The sequence below is a fragment of the Nomascus leucogenys genome, unplaced genomic scaffold (genome assembly GCF_006542625.1).
Source record: "Nomascus leucogenys isolate Asia unplaced genomic scaffold, Asia_NLE_v1 Super-Scaffold_285, whole genome shotgun sequence".
Taxonomy (NCBI): Eukaryota; Metazoa; Chordata; class Mammalia; order Primates; family Hylobatidae; genus Nomascus; species Nomascus leucogenys.
The window spans coordinates 2,084,411-2,106,383 of record NW_022095770.1 but is presented as its reverse complement, the minus strand read 5'-3'; the positions used below and the strand labels follow the sequence as shown (position 1 = coordinate 2,106,383).

Sequence of the window (21,973 nt, the reverse complement as noted above, 5' to 3'; positions counted from 1 at the left end):
CCCTGTTATGCACAGTATACTTTATGCTGCACCATCCAGAAACAGCTGAACGGATAGTGTGATGCAACCACCTCTTGAAGCCATAATGGAGGTCTCAGCTTGGAGATGACACCCTGTGAGGTGGAGCGCTGTTCTTCAGGATGCAGTAAGAATTATTACACCAATCACCATCACATGGTACGGTGTCCACAACAGGTAAAATACATTAATACAGAAAACCAAAGTGTGGACAGAGGAGTTGCCCACTCACCTTCATGCCTTGTGAGCCACTTGAGGGAATTTGTGCTCCCTCCCAAATAACTGTAAGTTTTATGGAGAGGTCCTGGCTCCAAGAGGGGAGGAGCCATCTCCAGGGGGCATAGTAAGGATTTGATTGGAATTAAAGCTATGGTTGTCACCTTATCACTCTGGCCGAAGAAAAGCACATAAAGAAAAGAGCTATTCCCACAGGCAACTGGCCTCATCATCATGAGGAAGTACGACTGCTGCTATGCCAATGGGGACGGGGAGGAATATATTTAGCACTTAAGTGATCCCCTGGGGCATGCTTGGTGCTTCCACTTCCAGCCTTGACTACAAATGAACAAGTTCAAGGGCTCAAGCCTGATAAGGACACAGTAACCAAGGCTCAGAGCTCTCAGGATGAGGACTCAGGTTACCCTACCAAGCAAGTGACGTAGACCAGAAGTGGGGGTGCCCATGACCCCTCCTATCATACATTTCTCTAGAAACTGTGACCAACCAGTTGGAGTGAGCCTAAAGAGAGAAATAGCTGGAGCTGAGCAGTGCCAGAGGTGGACTACAGGGCTCCCTATCCTGATCCCATTTGCCAGAAAGATGCCCCCATCCCCAAGCTAGTGTAAGTAGGACAGCCAGCAGCTCCCTGTGTTCATCTGCAGGCTTCTCCAGGTAGTTGTCCTCAGCTTACAGGAGCCACCTCATCTGGAGGATTCTGCCCTCTCTGCATCCTCTTCCTCTCCCACAGGGTGGCCCATAGCTAGTGGTAACTGATGTAGGATTATAAAGTTCCAACCACCTTACCTCTCAGAAAGATGGGTCTGTAATACCATTCACACTCTAGAGCTTCCTGTGGGGTCAAATGACAATAAAATCCCTTTGGGCTTAGCCTCTTCTACAATCCTATTCTGTTTCTGACACTTCCTTGCTGATTTCTTCTGAGAGCATTTTCTTATAAAAATCACTCGTGCAAACATCCCTGTTTTAGGTCTTCCTTTGGTGCCTCTAACTTAGCAGCATGGCTCAGGGTGAAACCTTTTTCAATACAGCCTTTTTTAGGATAAGAATCACCAACACGGTGATTGTGTCCTATCCCTCAATAAAATGATGTGGAAGAAAAAAAATCGAAGACAACTAGTTTAAAAGCAAATGTGCATATTGAAATAAAAACTTTAAAAATCAAAATGCTTAAGAGAAGACCAAAAAAGTTAATGAACAAATAATAGAAAAAAATTGTAATGTGCAAAAATTGAAAAGAAAAAAAACAGCAAAATGTTCAGAGGTGTTCATTCAGGTGACAATAAACTCGAGTTGACCAAAATCTATGGTAACCATTCATATTGTACAAAAACATTTTGAAGGACACTGATACTGAGATTAGGAATACTGCTGTTTTAGACTGTGTGCCCTCTAGAGCAAACCCACAAAAGAGGATCTGAGAACATGTGGTATATTTGGACAATTAACCCAAGAGACACTGGAGGAAATTTGAAGAATGACCCTGGGAAGGAGGGAAAGTCATTATAGAGTGAGTTCATGATCAGAATGTTCCTGTAGGCATCTGGAATAAATCCCACTGAGGACCTTTGGAAGACTGGTTTGACATACCCCCCACTGGAGGGAAACAAGCCAGGGCATATATTACCAACTCCCACTCATTCTCTGAGTGCTGTTCCTAGAGGCTTTAAGTCTCTAGCCCAGAGTTTGCTCCTTTATCCAGAGAAAGTCCTCAGGTAGAGAGTTCCAGGTGCCTGCTCTAAGGAACCATTTTCCTATATTTGAATGGAGAGTGCTGATAGGATAGAGGTGGAGCCCCTGATATCATCTGCTGTGGTCCTCTCCCTCTGCAAGGAAGAACATCAGAAAATTTGACAGGTAAGGATGAGAATTCAAGAAGGAAAAATAATGAGACACAATGCCCATATAGTATTTGTATGCCTCAAAAAATAAAATTTATTTAAGATAGAGGAATAGCTCCATGTGATAAATTATGGTAGGGAGCAAATATTTCAATTCAGGGAACATGGGGTTGACATATTTCAGAGAAAATTCAAACTTGTATTCATTTGGTAGAGGGTAGCAACATAATGTTTGGTGAGCATATTTGAAGGCCAAACTCAATCCAAGAATTGGTTGGAACTGAGGTTGTCCAATTGGCCTTGCATGATTCAGTTCACAGGTGGACTATATCAAGAATGCTGGTTAATAAAGGCAGGTGAGTGTAGGTGAGGGCATCAGCAGCAAGAGCCACTAGAGCAGGTTGGGCGGCAGTAGGTGGACACACAGCAGCTGGGGCGGTAGCAGTTGGTCCTGCAGCAGGTGGTCTGGCAGCAGGTGGGCTGGCAGCATACAGACTGGCAGCACTGGGGTCTGCAGCAGCTGGACACACAGCAGCTGGGGCGGCAGCAGGTGGTCTGGCAGCAGCTGGGGCGGCAGCAGGTGGGCTGGCAGCATACAAACTGGCAGCACTGGGGCCTGCAGCAGCTGGACACACAGCAGCTGGGGCGGCAGCAGGTGGTCCTGCAGCAGGTGGTCTGACAGCAGCTGGGGCGGCAGCAGGTGGGCTGGCAGCACACAGACTGGCAGCACTGGGGTCTGCAGCAGCTGGACACACAGCAGTTGGGGCGGCAGCAGGTGGTCCTGCAGCAGGTGGTCTGACAGCAGCTGGGCGGCAGCAGGTGGGCTGGCAGCACACAGACTGGCAGCACTGGGGCCTGCAGCAGGTGGTCTGGCAGCAGCTGGGGCTGCAGCAGTTCTCCAGGCCACAGCCCTGGTCAGAGCAGACAGAGCCACAACAGGAGCTGACCATGGTGTCAGGGGGTGGAGCTTCTGGGTGGATTTCCAGGAAGAAGGGTTTGGAAGATTTGTTCCAGGAAGGAGGATTTGGAAGGTTCGGAAGTCTCCTTGCCCCAGATCCTCTTTTATACCCTGCTAAGGGCTGATGTCATCAGATGCAGCACTCTCTCCTTGTTGTTGTTTGTCCTAATAAATAGGCAATTATCAAATTAGGCAAGTTTGTTTTTCTGATTAACTTTGTCCACGTGGGTGGGAAACACTATCTCACTTCCCTGATGTGTTAGGATTCCTCATGTCAGCTCTTCCTGAACCACCTCCTGTGTCTCTCTTACTGTAGCTTCCTCCTGGAGCTGCCACGTGACATCTGCTTGTAGGTACTATGAGCTGCAGCCTCATTTTCCTTAACACATTATGTCTTCCCTCTAGTCCGTGTGATTCTTACAGGCCCATAACTCTTTTTAGTGACTCAAGAGGATAAAGCTGCATTTCAGTCTGAGGGCTCATTCAGATGGGCAGTGAAGGCTTGAATGTGAAACAGTTGACCACTGGCATGAAAACACAAATATGATCAGGACATATTCATTCCCCATGCTTTGTACTTTGAATCCTGACCCATTTTCTATACTTTTTGATGGGAAGCACAGAACTATTTTAAGGTGGAAAACTAAGTCATGAAATTTTGATTTTTCTTTTTCTCCAGAAACAAACTTCCAAGACTCAGTTTTAGAGCATCTTGGGGGACACTGGCTGTGGACATCAGCTGTACTAAAAGGTACAGGTCCCTCATCTGTATGCTCTGTGGGGCTGGTTTTCCTTCTTCAATGGCTAATAGTATTCCATTTTATGTGTATGTGTGTGCATATATATATATATATATATATATACACATATTCATTTACATCAATATGTTTTGTTTATCCATTTTCTTTATCCATTCCTCCAGTGATGGACTCTTAGATTATTTCACATCGTGGCTATAATGAATAAAGCTACAATCAACATAGGAATAAAATAAATTCCCATGCAACATGAGAATTCCATCTCTTTGAAATACTGATTTAGTTTCCTTTGGATATATACTCAGAATAGGAATTACTGGATCGTACAGCAGCTCTATTTTTAATTTTTTGAGAAATCTTCCTACTGTTTCCCATAATCGCTATACCAATTTTCATTTCCACCAACACCATGCCAGGGTTCCCTTTTCTTCACATCTTTGCCAGCACTAGTTAACTTTTGACGTTTTGGTAATAGCCATTCTCATAGGTGTGAGGTTGTAACTCACTGTGGATTGGATTTGCATTTCCCTCATGATTAGTGATATTGAGCATTTTTCATGTACCAGGTGGTCATTCTTATGTCTTCTTTGAAAAACTGTGTATTAAAGTTCTATATTCACTTTTAAAAATTATTTCAATAGGTTTTTGAGGAAGAGGTGGCATTTGGTTACATGAACAATTTCTTGAGTGGTGATTTCTGAGAATTTTGGCTCACCCATCACTCAAACAGTGTACACTGTACCCAGTGTTTAGTCTTTTATCCCTCATCCCCTCTCCCACCCTTTCTCCTGAGTTCCCAAAGTCCACTGTGTCATTCTTATGCCTTTACATCCTCATAGCTTAGCTCCCACTTATGAGTGAGAACATACGATGTTTGATTTTCCATTCCTGAGTTACTTCACTTAGAATAATGGTCTCCACATCCTGATCAACATGGTGAAATCCTGTCTCTACTAAAAATACAAAAATTAGCCAGGTATGGTGGCATGGGCCTGTAATCCCAGCTAATCAGGAGGCTGAGGCAGGAGAATCGCTTGAACCTCGGAGACAGAGGTTGCAGTGAGCCAAGATCGCGCCACTGCACTCCAGCCTGGGAGACAGAGCAAGACACCATCTCAAAAAAGAAAAAAAAAAGGTAATGGTCTCCAGGCCAGGCGCGGTGGCTCACGTCTGTTCATTGGAAAGGCTGTGAGGGACTTGGTCCCCTTCAGCCATGTGCTGTCTCCCTTTATGATCTGTTTTCTACCCCCTCTCTATTTTATTTATTTATTTTTTTTTTGAGATGAAGTCTTGCTCTGTAGCCCAGGCTGGAGTGCAGTGGCGCAATCTCAGCTACCTGCAACCTCCACCTCCAAGTTCCTGGTTCAAGCAATTCTCCCGTCTTAGCCTCCCGAGTAGCTGAGATTACAGGCACGCACCACCATGCCCAGCTAATTTTTGTATTTTTGGTAGAGACGGGGTTTCACCATGTTAGCCAGGCTGGTCTTGAACTCCTGACCTTGTGATCCACCTGCCTCGGCCTCCCAAAGTGCTGGGATTACAGGCATGAGCCACTGCGCCCGGCATTTCTTTTTTACTTTTCTTTTCTTTTTTTTCTTTCTTTTTCTTTTTCTTTTGAGACAGAGTCTCGCTCTGTTGCCCAGGCTGGAGTGCAGTGGTGTGATCTTGGCTCACTGCAACCTCCGCCTCCTGCGTTCAAGCTATTCTCCTGCCTCAGCCTCCTGAGTAGCTGGGACTACAGGTGTGTGCCACCACACCCAGCTAATTTTTTGTATTTTTAGTAGAGACGGGGTTTCACCGTGTTAGCCAGGATGGTCTTGATCTCCTGACCTCGTGATCCACCTGCCTTTGCCTCCCAAAGTACTGGGATTACAGGGGTGAGCCACCATGTCTGGCCTTTTATGAACATTTTTAAAGCCTTAAGTATGAAGAATTTTTTAAGTACAGTAGAATTTACTAAATCCAAGAATACTAGAAGTAGACAGAATGTTTTGCAACTAAAAAGTGGCAAATTTCACCTGCAAGTGGGAAGCCTCAATACATTTTTCTAAATAAATAAATCTGAACTTGAAACACCTAAGACACCTTTCAATATGGAATACTACTCAGCAATGAAAAGGAATAAACTGTTAATATAACTTGGAGGATCTCAAGAGAATTTTGTTGATGGTAAAATGCCAACAACCAAAGATTACATATTATACAATTCCATATTATATTTTATTCTTAAAATAAAATTATAACAATGGAGAACAGAATAGGGGTTTCTAGGGGTTGTGGATGATGACTTGGAGGAAGAGATGTGGCCTTCTGGAGATGGAACAATTCAGTATCTGCTGGTGGTGATGGTTACACAAATCTATACACATGATAAAATTGCATAGAACTGCATGCAGAGACATACACACACACACACACAAGTGCATGTAAAACTGATAAAATCTGAACAAGTTTTGTGGGTTGTACCAAGGTCAATTTCTGGAGTTTGATATGTGCTATAGTTATGTAAGATGTAATCATCAGGGAAACCTGGGTACAGAGTACATGGAACTTTGTTGCTTTTCTTTCCCAAACTTTTGTGAATCTATAGTTATTTTGAAATAAAAAGTTACACACACACACACAGACATACCTATGAGGCTACTTGGAAGTAAAAGGGAGCATGCTTTCATCTGCCTACCATGAACTTTTATTTATTGAGTTTTTATGAACATCTTAATAGGTAGGTATTGTGATCCTTTCTCTAGAGAAAAGCAATCCTATTTGAGAGAGTTGAAGAGACATATCCAAGGCCATAGTTGGTGTGCAGTACAGAATTCAGCCAAAACTCTAATTCTGGAGTCCATGGACTATTCTATACATGGAGCTTCCACTATTTAGATTGGTTTAAATCAATTCATGGAGTGTAGTTTATTGAGAACTTTCTCTTTTGGAGGCAATTGCAATTCACAGGTCTCATGTTACATGTGTTATGTTCAATGAAGACTCCCTGTAAACATTTTCCTATTTCTGCTGTGGGACTGAATTCCATTTTGGATTAAAATCTCACTGGTGAATACCAGTTTAATTTTTCTATTGTGTGGTCCCCTAATAACATGTACTCCTGTGTCATGCAGGAAAAGAGATAGAAATATGCACAGACCATTTCATTATTAATAAATAATGAGATGAGCAATTTTGGTGCCTTTGAATGCTGAGAAGTTTTATTGGGGATCATCAGGCAATTCCACATGAAAATGGATTCCACGCAGAAAAACATTAGGAAGAAAAAAGCTAAAAGGGGAACATGAGAAGACTTCTGTATTTTGAATCAGAATTAGAAATTCTAAAACAATTTGATGCAAAATCTGGCTGTAAATTCTGATTCACTAGCAATAAAGTTTCCTATAAAAAAGAATAAATAATATAGAGCCTAGGGTTTTCTGAATCAGTGCATAGATCTGTTTGTAAGTTCATGACATCAGGAAGTCCACATGTTCTGTGAATAGATGCTCTCTGCCTAGAAGGAAGGATAAAGGCAAGAAGGTTCATGGACCCAGAGCAGGACATTCAGTGATCATAACGGCCACAGCAGATGGGGTTGCAGCAGGTTGTTCTATAGCAGGTGGTCTGGCAGCAGAAAGGGTAGCAGCTGCTTGATACACAGCAGCTAGGGTGACAACAGCCAGACACACAGCAGCTGGGATAGCAGCAAGTCGTCTGCCAACAGCAAGGATGGAAGCAGCTTGAAATACAGCAAGAAGGACAACAGCAGCTGGAGATACAGGAAGAAGGTCTGCAGGAACTAAAAATGCAGCAGCTGGGGCAGTAGCAGGGGAGCTGGCAACACAGGCACTGGCAGCACTGGGGCCTGTGGCAGCTGGGACAGCATCAGGCGGTCCCACATCAGCTGGTCTGGCAATAGCTGGGATGGTAGCAGCTCTCCCGACAGAGGCCCTGGCCATAGCTCTGGTCAGAGCAAACAGAACCACAACAAGAGTTGGTCATGGTGTCAGAGGGAGCAGGTTCTAAGTGGGTTTCCAAAATGGTATATTTTTTAAAATCTGGAAATCTTGCCTAGGTCCCCTTTTATACCCTGGTGAGGGAGCTCTTCTCTGGTTATCGTTTATTCTAATAACTTAGCAATTGTTAAATTAGGCAATTATGTTTTCCAACTTAAATGAAAAACATTTTTTTCCCAGTGGATTAGAATTTATCACATTGATTCTTCCTGAAGTCCATCTTGCATGTCTTTCTTTGTATGCATCATCTTGGTTCAGATGCTGACTAAATATTCTATGCTAAATGTACTGACTCTTACACCATCCGCCCTTTCCTCCTGAACCATCTCATCATCCTTCCTTGTGAGCCTCATCTATGTTTACAGATTTTCCACCTTCTTCCGTAGATCAGATGTCATGTGAAGCTTGACATGGAGTAGTTCTAAAAGTCATGCTTTCCAATCTGTGAGTCATACCATGCCAAGGATTTTTGTAGCAGCCCTTATTGTAAAATGGTTTAGTCACATATCCACTGCAAATATAATGAAACCTAAAGGGATGGAGGAAGATCTACCAAGCAAATGGAAAACAAAAAAAGGCAGGGGTTGCAATCCTAGTCTCTGATAAAATAGACTTTAAACCAACAAAGATCAAAAGAGACAAAGAAGGCCATTATATAATGGTAAAGGGATCAATTCAACAAGAAGAGCTAACTATCCTAAATATATATGCACCCAATACAAGAGCACCCAGATTCATAAAGCAAGTCCTGAGTGACCTACAAAGGTACTTAAACTCCCACACAATAATAATGGGAGATTTTAACACACCACTCTCAACATTAGACAGATCAATGAGACAGAAAGTTAACAAGGATATCCAGGAATTGAACTCAGCTCTGCACCAAGCTGACCTAACAGACATCTACAGAACTCTCCACCCCAAATCAACAGAATATACATTTTTTTCAGCAGCACACCACACCTATTCCAAAATTGACCACACAGTTGGAAGTAAAGCTCTCCTCAGCAAATGTAAAAGAACAGAAATTATAACAAACTGTCTCTCAGACCACAGTGCAATCAAACCAGAACTCAGGATTAAGAAACTCACTCAAAACCGCTCAACTACATGGAAACTGAACAAGCGGCTCCTGAATGACTACTGGGTACATAATGAAATGAAGGCAGAAATAAAGATGTTCTTTGAAACCAACAAGAACAAAGACACAACATACCAGAATCTCTGGGACACATTCAAAGCAGTGTGTAGAGGGAAATTTATAGCACTAAATGCCCACAAGAGAAAGCAGGAAAGATCCAAAATTGACACCCTAACATCACAATTAAAAGAACTAGAAAAGCAAGAGCAAACACATTCAAAAGCTAGCAGAAGGCTAGAAATAACTAAAATCAGAGCAGAACTGAAGGAAATAGAGACACAAAAAACCTTTCAAAAAATTAATGAATCCAGGAGCTGGTTTTTTGAAAAGATCAACAAAATTGATAGACCGCTAGCAAGACTAATAAAGAAGAAAAGAGAGAAGAATCAAATAGATGCAATAAAAAATGAAAAAGGGGATATCACCACCCATCCCACAGAAATACAATCTACCTTCAGAGAATACTACAAACACCTCTACAGAAATAAACTAGAAAATCTAGAAGAAATGGATAAATTCCTCGACAAATACACCCTCCCAACACTAAACCAGGAAGAAGTTGAATCTCTGAATAGACCAATAACAGGCTCTGAAATTGTGGCAATAATCAATAGCTTACCAACCAAAAAGAGTCCAGGACCTGATGGATTCACAGCCGAATTCTACCAGAGGTACAAGGAGGAACTGGTACCATTCCTTCTGAAACTATTCCAATCCATAGAAAAAGAGGGAATCCTCCCTAACACATTTTATGAGGCCAGCATCGTCCTGATACCAAAGCCTGGCAGAGACATAACCAAAAAAGAGAATTTCAGACCAACATCCTGATGAACATTGATGCAAAAATCCTCAATAAAATACTGGCAAACCAAATCCAGCAGCACATCAAAAAGCTTATACACCGTGATCAAGTGGGCTTCATCCCTGGGATGCAAGGCTGGTTCAACATACACAAATCAATAAATGTAATCCAGCATATAAACAGAACCAAAGACAAAAACCACATGATTATCTCAATAGATGCAGAAAAGGCCTTTGACAAAATTCAACAACTCTTCATGCTAAAAACTCTCAATAAATTAGGTATTGATGGGACGTATCTCAAAATAATAAGAGCTATCTATGACAAACCCACAGCCAATATCGTACTGAATGGGCAAAAACTGGAAGCATTCCCTTTGAAAACTGGCACAAGACAGGGATGCCCTCTCTCACCACTCCTATTCAACATAGTGCTGGAAGTTCTGGCCAGGGCAATCAGGCAGGAGAAGGAAATAAAGAGTATTCAATTAGGAAAAGAGGAAGTCAAATTGTCTCTGTTTGCAGATGACATGATTGTATATCTAGAAAACCCCATTGTCTCAGCCCAAAATCTTCTTAAGCTAATTAGCAACTTCAGCAAAGTCTCAGGATACAAAATCAATGTACAAAAATCACAAGCATTCTTGTACATCAATCACAGACAAACAGAGAGCCAAATCATGAGGGAACTCCCATTCACAATTGCTTCAAAGAGAATAAAATACCAAGGAATCCAACTTACAAGGGATGTGAAGGACCTCTTCAAGGAGAACTACAAACCACTGCTCAATGAAATAAAAGAGGATACAAACAAATGGAAGAACATTCCATACTCATGGGTTGGAAGAATCAATATCATGAAAAGGGCCATACTGCCCAAGGTAATTTATAGATTCAATGCCATCCCCATCAAGCTACCAATGACTTTCTTCACAGAATTGGAAAAAACTACTTTAAAGTTCATATGGAACCAAAAAAGAGCCCGCATCGCCAAGTCAATCCTAAGCCAAAAGAACAAAGCTGGAGGCATCACGCTACCTGATTCAAACTATACTACAAGGCTACAGTTACCAAAACAGCATGTACTGGTACCACAACAGAGACGTAGATCAATGGAACAGAACAGAGCCCTCAGAAATAATGCCGCATATCTACAACTATCTGATCTTTGACAAACCTGACAAAAACAAGCAATGGGGAAAGGATTCCCTATTTAATAAATGGTGCTGGGAAAACTGGCTAGCCATATGTAGAAAGCTGAAACTGGATCCCTTCCTTACACCTTATACAAAAATTAATTCAAGATGGATTAAAGACTTACATGTTAGACCTAAAACCATAAAAACCCTAGAAGAAAACCTAGGCAATACCATTCAGGACATAGGCGTGGGCAAGGGCTTCATGTCTAAAACAACAAAAGCAATGGCAACAAAAGCCAAAATTGACAAATGGGATCTAATTAAACTAAAGAGCTTCTGCACAGCAAAAGAAACTACCATCAGAGTGAACAGGCAACCTACAGAATGGGAGAAAATTTTTGCAAACTACTCATCTGACAAAAGGCTAATATCCAGAATCTACAATGAACTCAAACAAACTTACAAGAAAAAAACAAACAACCCCATCAAAAAGTGGGCAAAGGACATGAACAGATACTTCTCAAAAGAAGACATTTATGCAGCAAAAAACACATGAAAAAATGCTCATCATCACTGGCCATCAGAGAAATGCAAATCAAAACCCCAATGAGATACCATCTCACACCAGTTAGAATGGCCATCATTAAAAAGTCAGGAAACAACAGGTGCTGGAGAAGATGTGGAGAAATAGGAACACTTTTACACTGTTGGTGGGACTGTAAACTAGTTCAACCATTGTGGAAGTCAGTGTGGTGATTCCTCAGGGATCTAGAGCTAGAAATACCATTTGACCCAGCCATCCCATTACTGGGTATATACACAAAGGACTATAAATCATGCTGCTATAAAGACACATGCACACGTATGTTTATTGCGGCACTATTCACAATAGCAAAGACTTGGAACCAACCCAAATGTCCAACAACGATAGACTGGATTAAGAAAATGTGGCACATGTACACCATGGAATACTATGCAGCCATAAAAAATGATGAGTTCATGTCCTTTGTAGGGACATGGATGAAACTGGAAAACATCATTCTCAGTAAACTATCACAAGGTCAAAAAACCAAACACCGTATGTTCTCACTCATAGGTGGGAATTGAACAATGAGAACTCATGGACACAGGAAGGGGAACATCACACTCCAGGGACTGTTGTGGGGTGGGGGGAGGGGGGAGGGACAGCATTAGGAGATATACCTAATGCTAAATGACGAGTTAATGGGTGCAACAAAACAACATGGCACATGGATACATATGTAACAAACCTGCACATTGCACACATGTACCCTAAAACCTAAAGTATAATAAATAAAATAAATAAAATAAAATTCAAAAAAAAAGAAAGAAATATTCACTTTGAAATCCTTATCAGACTAGAATAAATTTGGCTAGCCTCGAAGCCATTCATTCATTTTAAGATGTCTGTGCATAAATTTGCTCTGTTTCTTTTTGTGTAACTTTGAAGTTCCAAGGGCAATCTAATCTCTCTTATTTTTCTGTCCAAAGCCATCTCTCTATAGGGCCTAAATAGTGATATTTCTTACATGTTAGTGTAAACTTTCACTTCATTCATTTCTGCCATAATATTTAAGAACCGATTATGATATTCTGTCATACATGTCTACTTATATTCTCAGGAAACTCAGTGTTTTCTTTCCACTCTCTTCAAAAATCTACATGTAAAACTCAGTGCAGTAGGCCTGTTGTTAGAGAGCTGCATGGGCTCTCATGTTTTATGTGTTTGTTAATCAAGTGATAATCTGATACCACTATATTGTTATTTGTGATCCACCAATCACACTTTCCCCCAGGTTCTCCTCAATGAATTTAAGTGATATCTACATATCCTGATGTAATTTCCTCCTCCTATAATTTGAGTTGCAGATTAAAGACAATTCCTCACTCAAGTTCTCTAGATTAATACAATATTGTTGTAGAAATGACTAAGTATAGATTCCAGATAATTGGGCTAGACTTCATTGTTTCTGTCAAAGTAGATAAGAAAGACTACAACTGGGCTACAAGTATCTCCTGGGAGTTCCCCCCATGGGGTGTGTGTGTCAGAAAGGGACCCATGGGATAGTCTAGTGCCCCTGTTGAAAAGAGAGCTGTTGAGCCCCAAGCCCACGCTCTGCAATAGAATTGCTAGACTATTTCATGGGGCATGAAATTGCCTTCAGAAAAACCAATACAGGGGTCACATCAAGGTCAAATTGGGCACAGAAGGGTAGGAATTTTGCTATATTCAGAATTTCTTTACTTAGAGAAGGTAGAGGAAATAGAGTAAGAATAGGAGAATATATTTTTGGCATGCAATGATAGTAAATATCCTAAACAAAATATAGGTAAATAAAATCCAGTGGCATATACATATGATCATAACCACATGAATTGTTTTCAGAAATACAAGACTGAGCTAATATTTGATCATTAATCAACTTTTAAAATAACACATTTTGGGAAGCAGAGGCAGGTGGATCACTTGAGTTCAGGAGTTCGCGATCAGCTGGCCAACGTGGTGAAACCCTGTCTCTATTAAAAATACAAAAATTAGCTGGGCATGGTGGTGTTCTCCCGTAGTCCCAACTACTCAGGAGGTTGAGGCAAGAGAATCTCTTAAACCTGGGAAGTAGAGATTGCAGTGAGCCGAGATTGTACCACTGCACTCCAACCTGGGTGACGGAGCAAGACTCTGTCTCAAAAAACATAGAATAAAATAATATTTACTGGAAAAGGTAGAATAATTATAACATGATTTCAGCTTATAAAGAAAAAGCATTTTGTAAATTTCAGTATATTTTCAGTTTTCTATCTCTCAGAAAATAAGGAATAGAACAAGCCCTGTTGCTATGATGAAATGAATCTACAAAAAAGACAGAAAGCATTGTAATTAATTGTGAAATACTGAGAGTTCTCCTTTCTATCCAAAGAATATAAAAAGACATACACTACACCATTCTATTAGACATTGTCCTGGAGGGTCTACCCCTGGACAAGGGCCAAAAAAAAGCAAGATTTAAAATACTCTTATAAAGCGAAGAAAACTATTACTATTTTTTACGAGTCACGACTGCACATGTGCAATTTTCTGTCACAGCAAAAAAAAAAAAGTACAAAAAGTATTAGAACTAGCAAGCTTAACAAGCTAGGACCAGAACTCCGCTTAATTTGCCCGAATCTAGAGCACTTACGTCACAGAGAGTCCCATGCTGGTAAACCCTTCAGTCCCAGGCAAATCAGGGTAAACGGCAACACCATCACAGAGACACTTGATGCTTTCTGAATCCCAGTGGACTCCTTTTTCTACCCACCTGCTTTGGTCTAGCTCTGCATTTTGGAACACATTGTGCCAAACACCCTTTCCCTAGTGAGTTTAATAGAACTGGAAGACACAGGTGGAATAGGTTGTAGCCAGAAAGATGCTTGTTACTCTTTTTTTTTTTTGAGACGGAGCCTCGCTCTGTCGCCCAGGCTGGAGTGCAGTGGCGCGATCTCGGCTCACTGCAAGCTCCGCCTCCCGGGTTCACGCCATTCTCCTGCCTCAGCCTCTCCGAGTAGCTGGGACTGCAGGCGCCCACCACCACGCCCGGCTAATTTTTTGTATTTTTAGTAGAGACGGGGTTTCACCGTGGTCTCGATCTCCTGACCTCGTGATCCGCCCGCCGCGGCATCCCAAAGTGCTGGGATTACAAGCGTGAGCCACCGTTACTCTTGAATCAGACTTCTGTGGGTAAATAGGCTTGGTGCCGGGCACAGATTCAATGCGTCACTGTGAACATATCAGCATCACGCGACTGCCCACAGACATTTCCCAGTCTACATACAGTCAACCATGAGGCTGGACAGAGAGAACTATCTGCCTCCCGGATCACCAGGAACTATCACATGACCAGATGATGGTCAGAGCAGGAATGATGCTGGTGATGAGACTGCCTTCCTTTTATCTGAAACAAAGTTTTTATGAGTAATTCTCAATTAAAAAACAGATTAAACCCTTACTTTCGAAAGATTCATAAGATTTCAGAAACAACTTCCCCTTTGACAATCGCAAAGGGAGTATGGAAAACAGTGTAAACAGCAACAAGGAAAAGTCCTGCTGATTGGTGGAAACTTTGGAGGCCAGGTGTATAAAAGGTCCAGATTGCAAGGGGTTATCAGATTCTGGGAAACTCACCTCTGAACAGAAGTCCACCCTCCACCCCTGACACCATGACCCACTGTTGCTCCCCTTGCTGTCAGCCTACCTGCTGCAGGACCACCTGCTGCAGGACCACCTGCTGGAAGCCCACAACTGTGACCACCTGCAGCAGCGCACCCTGCTGCCAGCCCTCCTGCTGTGTGTCCAGCTGTTGCCAGCCTTGCTGCAGCCCAACTTGCTGTCAAAACACCTGCTGCAGGACCACCTGCTGCCAGCCCACCTGTGTGACCAGCTGCTGCCAGCCTTCCTGCTGCAGCACACCCTGCTGCCAGCCCACCTGCTGTGGGTCCAGCTGCTGTGGCCAAACCAGCTGTGGGTCCAGCTGTTGCCAGAGCAGCTCCTGTGCACCTGTGTACTGCAGAAGAACCTGCTATTACCCCACGACTGTCTGCCTGCCTGGTTGCCTAAACCAGAACTGTGGCTCCAGCTGCTGCCAGCCCTGCTGCCGCCCAGACTGCTGTGAGACCACCTGCTGCAGGACCACTTGTTTCCAGCCCACCTGTGTGTCCAGCTGCTGCCAGCCTTCTTGCTGCTGATCAACTCCCAAGAGAACCACTATCCTCACACAACAACTTTCTGCTCAACTGACTTATTTTTTGGGGGACTAATTTAATTTGCTGCTGACAGCCACCATGCTGTCACCCAAATTTTTATGAATTCTCTGCATGTTTAAAATCTTGGGAATCTGCTTGAGGGACAGCAGAAAACTTCATCCTGATTCTGTTTTTCCTTATACCTTGTGGATCATGTGCCAGCTTTGTGTGTTCTCAATTTTGAGTCATGGTCTCAGCTTTGACTCTAAAGTCATGAGCTTCGTTCTCTGCTTCTAAGGAATTTAGGCTTCTGCAACTGATCAATAATCTTTGCAATTTTTTTGTCTGTTTGTTTGTTTGTTTTCAATATCCTCCTCATCATTCTTGTATCCTTCCTTCTTTTCATGATAAATTTGGGTTGTGTCCCTGGTAGCAGAGATTCTTACCTATATGTTTCTGAATAAACTCTGAATCATCCTCATTTCATATGGTGTTTTGTTTTATTTGAAAGCATTCCTGATATGGGATTTACACACATATCACATACCATAGGTATTATCCAATTTGATTCTCAAAACAGATGATCATGTATTATTACCTTCATTTTTCACCTGAAAAAATGTAATGTGTGTTGTCATGTAGCTAAAAAAGGACAGATTCTGATCCAAGCTGAGGTCTTCCCTTTCTGCCCAAGGACACTTGCATTTAACTCTCAATATAGTGAGATGACATTGGAAGTCAGCACTAGCAAGGCATGCACTTGAGTTTATGTAACAATGAGAGGAATAATCTCTCATATTTGCCGATAATATTTTTTTCACACAAAAAATTCCCAAATTATTTTCCCACACCTCAGTGAGCAGCAGCTGCATGACATGGCAGCAGGGACTGCATTTAATGGCTGCCCTGAATGCAGGGATCTTTTTATCTCAGCCTTTGACCAGCCAATCATTCAATTCATCTGCATCAAAAAGATGCTTGAGAATTCATTATATCATCATAAGAGAGAGTCTCATCTGAAGTGACTTATTCTCAGTATGATGTAAATAAAATTCTTACACGGCCTCCCTCTCCTGAATACCTATTGAAAAAGAAAATGAAACTAAGTTATTCCTTGTAAAATACAGACCATACCTTATGCCACATTAAGACAATTTGTCCCCTAATCGAAATGTTATGAGGAAAATTAAGTAAGGAATAAAGCTGGGAATTGAGAAAGTATGCAATGGGTATGTAAGACTTGGCACAATCCATAATCTCTGAACCAAGGAAGGGAATGAAAGCACCTTCTTCATTTTGTAAGAACAATACGAGGCATCTAAAGAAACTAAAAACTGAAACTGTGTTTCCAGGGAACTCAGAAGAACGTAAGAAAGGAGCAAAGTAGAACATATGCATTCATAGAAGTCATGATAGACAGAGGTTGGTGCTTTTGGTCCTGAATTGACGCAAGCTAAGCATTCACTCATGGAAGGACTGATCAATACTGGCTCTGAGAGAAATATAAAGTTTGGGGACCTGGGTCACCTTCTTGGGACCTCCTACCAGCAGGGGAGTGGTAGAAATACCTCTGAAGAGCTAACAATGTACATTTCCATGACAGATGCCAACTTCTGAGACTGTGAATCTAGAATGGTCTAAAGACTTGGCTGAGGGTTGAAGGCCACTTACTGTGATCATCGTTCAGGGATGAAGTAAAGGAGATGAAAACTAGGACATTCTCTTTGACCAGCATCAGTTATGAAAGATGAATAAGTTCAGCATGTCTAATGTACAGTAATATCACTATAGTTATAAACACTTTATCATATACCTGAAATTTGCCAAGAAGTTAGATCTTATATGTTCACACAACAAAAATAAAAAGGAAATGGTAACTACGTGTGCTAATAAATATGTTATTCACAATGGATACATACATTAGAGCATCACCTTGTATACCTGAAACAGACACAATTTTTATTTGTCAATTACACCTCAATACTGCTAGGAAAAGTATTTAGTTGATCTAGTTAATTATTACAAAAATATTCTTATCTTCAACATTAAAGTTAGAAATTTTCTGAACAAAATCACTAATTCCGGGCTGCCTGCTATAGGAGACATATTGGATAAATGCTTTGTGTACATTACTACTAATTCTTTTTTTTTTTTGGGGGGCAGAGTCTTGCTCTGTCGCCTAGGCTGGGGTGCAATGGTGCGATCTCGACTCACTGCAAGCTCTGCCTCCCAGGTTCATGCCATTCTCCTGCCTCAGACTCCCGAGTAGCTGGGACTACAGACACCCGCCACCACGCCTGACTAATTCTACGTATTTTTAGTAGAGATGAGGTTTCACCATTTTAGCCAGGATGGTCTCGAACTCCTGACCTTGTGATCCACCCACCTCAGCCTCCCAAAGTGCTTGGATTACAGGCGTGAGCCACTGCACCTGGCTATTATTAATTCTTTAACAAACTTTCAAAATAGATATTAATATTCCCTTTGTGGAGATGAGAAAATTGAGGGTGAGAGAGTTGGGGTATTGTCATAGATTAGTTTCTCCCAGAAGAGACTCTGAGGAAAGCATTCCAGTGAAACTAGTTTACTGGGAAGTGCAGATCACACTGGTAGGGATTGGAGAAGTGATACAGAAAAGGGTACACTATCAAGTCAGTATCACAGTCACCAGCTAAAGCTTAAACTAAAGGGAAAATTATCAGAAATGACGAAATACACCCAGCTAGAATTATCCTACTTCAGGAATGAGGAAGCTAGAGTCTTTATAAATCAGCTCTCCAGAATCATTGGTTGAGTGTTTTTCTCTGTGTTGCATTCACAGGTGACATGACTTCTTACAGCAGCAATACAAGAGCCCTTAGGCACAGAGATGCAGATTCTAACAGAAGGAAATTAGTCCAAGCACACTAAGATCTAATATATATGGGTGCAGTCATGAAAAGTTATCTACGATATACAATTAGCTCCACTCAAGTAAAACCTTTGCTACTTAAATGTGATGGACAGCCACAAGCTCTAGAAGAAGGAAGAAGAGAAGGTGAGAAAGAGGAGTAAGAGAAGGGACAGAAGATGAGTGGAGGACAAAAGGAAGGAAGAAAGAAAGAAGAAAGAAGGAAGGAAGGAAAGAAAGAAAGAGAGAAAGAGAGAGAGAGAGGAAGGAAGGAAGGAAGGAGAAAGAAAGAAAGAAAAAGAAAGAGAGAAAGAAAGGAAAAGAAAAGAAAAGAAAAGAGAAAAGGAAGGAAGGAAGGAGAAAGAAAGAAAGAAAAAGAAAGAGAGAAAGAAAGGAAAAGAAAAGAGAAAAGGAAGGAAGAAAGCAGGGAAGAAAGAAAGGAAGAAGAAGAAAGAAAGGAAGGAAGGAAAAGAAGGAAGGAAGAGGAAGGAGAGAGAAGAAGGAAATGAAAAGAAAGGAGAGGAAGTGAGATGTAAAATGAAGGCCAATGAAATAAGCTACACTTACTGCTGCTATAGTACAGTGCACCTGAGATTCACAATCTCCATTAATTACCACCAGTTCTATTCTCCCTTCACCCCTGGCCAGCACTCTTCTTGGTCTGGATAACTGCCTGATAGAGTAGCTCAGAACTTCCTTTCTGAAGGGTCTGAGCCTCTAGTTACCATACCACTGTCCACTGTGATTGCTGTTCTTACTGATTTCTGGTTATCACTGGACATGGACACACTATGAGATTCTCCAGTGTTATGGGTTAATTTTTCTCCCCCAAAACTCATATTCAAATAGAATCATTTAAAGTGTTATGTGATAAGACAAGGTCATATTGGAAACAATTAGGCCTCTGATTAAATATGACTGATGTCTATATAAAAGGGGGAAATTCAGAGACAGTATGCATATAACAGAAAAATTATGTCAAACGCACATGGAAATGATAGACATCAACAAGTCAAGGAGAGAGACCTGGAACAGGTACTTCCCTCACAGGCTTCAGATGAAAACAACATTGCCAACATCTTAATTTCCGAACTGTAAAAAACTAAATTTAAGCCACTTGGTTTACAGTAATTTATTATGGCAGTGCTAGTAAGTTAATATACTTACTAAGTATCCTGAGCTATAGATATATTCTGCTACACTTTATAGCATAAAGATAATTACCCCTCACCAAATAGTAACTCCTTTCTCTGTCTGCTGCTCTGCTGACAGGAAGAGTCCAAAATGACTAAGCGATAACGATTCCTTTTGATTATAACAAAGAAATAGAGAAGCAAATACTATAATTTTTATTCACGTGAAAATTTTAAAAAGCCAAAAGTCACCTACTGGATTATAACTTGATAGAGTGATTAGCTGTTTGGAAATGAGTAAGCGGATATAACTGGGAGAGAATGGGATTAATTTCTATTTCCTAACCTGGTAATGGGGACATAGATGTATTTACAATGTAATACTATATCAGGTTGGAAATTAATAATTTGCATTCTTCTCAAATGAATGAGATACCTAGAAAATGTTTTAAACGTGTTAGAACTCCACGATGAATCAGGTATCATCTCAACTCATCTAATCCCTTCATTGAAAAGAAATAGAAGAAATGACACTTACTGTGCTAGTAACTAGGTTTAGGGCTAGAGCCACAGCACATGCTGGTTGGCCTGAATCTCAAGCAGTTATGTGATAGAAAGTCCTCCATTCTCATCCTGGAAATCCCCACACTCCCAGACAAGTCAGAATGAATGGTCGCCCTAGGGCATAGATTGCTTGATGCTGTCTAAATCCCAGTGGATTTCTCTGCATCCACCTGTTCTCTATCTGCTCTGCCGCATGGAACACACTGTGCCAGACACCGTCTTCCCAAGTGACGTTCAAAGAACTGAAAGACACAGATGATGTGGGTGGCACAGAGAGATGCCTGTTAGTCTTCAGTCAGAATTTGGTGGGTGACTAGTCTTGGGCCCAGGCATGGATTCATTTTGTCACTGTAAATACATCAGCATCATGCTTCTCCCCACAGACACTTCCCAGGCTACATACAGCCAACCATGAGGCTGGGCAGAGAGAACTTCCTGAGCCTCCCAGATCAACAGGAACTATCACATGACCAGATGATGGTCAGAGCAGGAATGATGCTGATGACGAGACTGCCTTCCTTTTATCTGAAACAAACTTTCTATGAGTAACTCACAATTAAGAAACAGATTGAACCCTTAGTTTAAAAGGTTCATAAGATTTCAGAAACAACTTCCCCTTTGACAATCCCAAACAGACTGTGGAAAACAATGTAAACAGCAACAAGGAAAAGTCCTGCTGATTAGTGGAAACTTTGGAGGCCAGGTGTATAAAAGGTCCAGATTGCAAGCGGTCATCAGATTCTAGGAAACTCACATCTGAACAGAAGCCCACCCTCCACCCGTGACACCATGACCTACTGTTGCTCCCCTTGCTGTCAGCCCACCTGCTGCAGGACCACCTGCTGGCAGCCCACAACTGTGACCACCTGCCGCAGCACACCCTGCTGCCAGCCCTCCTGCTGTGTGTCCAGCTGTTGCCAGCCTTGCTGTCACCCAACTTGCTGTCAAAACACCTGCTGCAGGACCACCTGCTGCCAGCCCACCTGTGTGACCAGCTGCTGCCAGCCTTCCTGTTGCAGCACACCCTGCTGCCAGCCCACCTGCTGTGGGTCCAGCTGCTGTGGCCAAACCAGCTGTGGGTCCAGCTGTTGCCAGAGCAGCTCCTGTGCACCTGTGTACTGCAGAAGAACCTGCTACCACCCCACGAGTGTCTGTCTGCCTGGTTGCATAAACCAGAACTGTGGCTCCAGCTGCTGCCAGCCCTGCTGCCGCCCAGCCTGCTGTGAGACCACCTGCTGCAGGACCACTTGCTTCCAGCCCACCTGTGTGTCCAGCTGCTGCCAGCCTTCTTGCTGCTGATCAACTCCCAAGAGAACTACCATCCTTACACAACCTCTGCTCAACTGACTTATCTTTTGAGGGACTAATTTACTTTGCTGCTGACAGCCACCATGCTGTCACCTAAATGTTTATGAATTCTCTGTATGTTTAAAATCTTGGGAATCTGCTTGAGGCATGTCAGAATACTTCATCCTGTTTCCCTTTTTCCTTACACCTTGTGGATCATGTGCCAGCTTCGTCTATTCTCAATTTGGAGTCATGATCTCAGCTTTGACTCAAAAATCAAGAGCTTCATTCTTTGCTTCTAAGGAATTTAGGCTTCTGCAACTGATCAATAATCTTCGCAATTATATTTTTGTTTTCAATATCCTCCTCATGGTTCTTGTATCCTTCTTTCTTCTTTTCATGATGACTTTGGGTTATGTCCCTGGTAGAAGAGTTTCTTACCTATATGTTTCTGAATAAACTCTGAAA

The 21,973-nt window shown here is 42.0% G+C and overlaps 3 protein-coding genes across 3 annotated transcripts; 2 read left to right on the top strand and 1 right to left on the bottom strand.

Annotated features, from left to right (window-relative positions):
• Positions 1–2,471: 2,471 nt before the first annotated feature.
• LOC100581456 (keratin-associated protein 4-12) lies at positions 2,472–3,046 on the bottom strand. The gene is given in 2 exon segments (XM_003279409.2): positions 2,472–2,902; positions 2,905–3,046. Coding segments are annotated over 2 exon segments (573 nt in total).
• Positions 3,047–15,099: 12,053 nt separating this feature from the next.
• LOC100581793 (keratin-associated protein 9-2-like) lies at positions 15,100–15,797 on the top strand. Its single transcript, XM_003279410.4, has one exon. It carries the CDS (start codon positions 15,110–15,112, stop codon positions 15,632–15,634), a length of 525 nt encoding a protein of 174 aa, XP_003279458.2. The 5' UTR covers positions 15,100–15,109; the 3' UTR covers positions 15,635–15,797.
• Positions 15,798–21,007: 5,210 nt separating this feature from the next.
• LOC100582132 (keratin-associated protein 9-7) lies at positions 21,008–21,517 on the top strand. The gene has a single exon (XM_030808216.1). It carries the CDS (start codon positions 21,008–21,010, stop codon positions 21,515–21,517), a length of 510 nt encoding a protein of 169 aa, XP_030664076.1.
• The last annotated feature ends 456 nt before the right edge of the window (positions 21,518–21,973 follow it).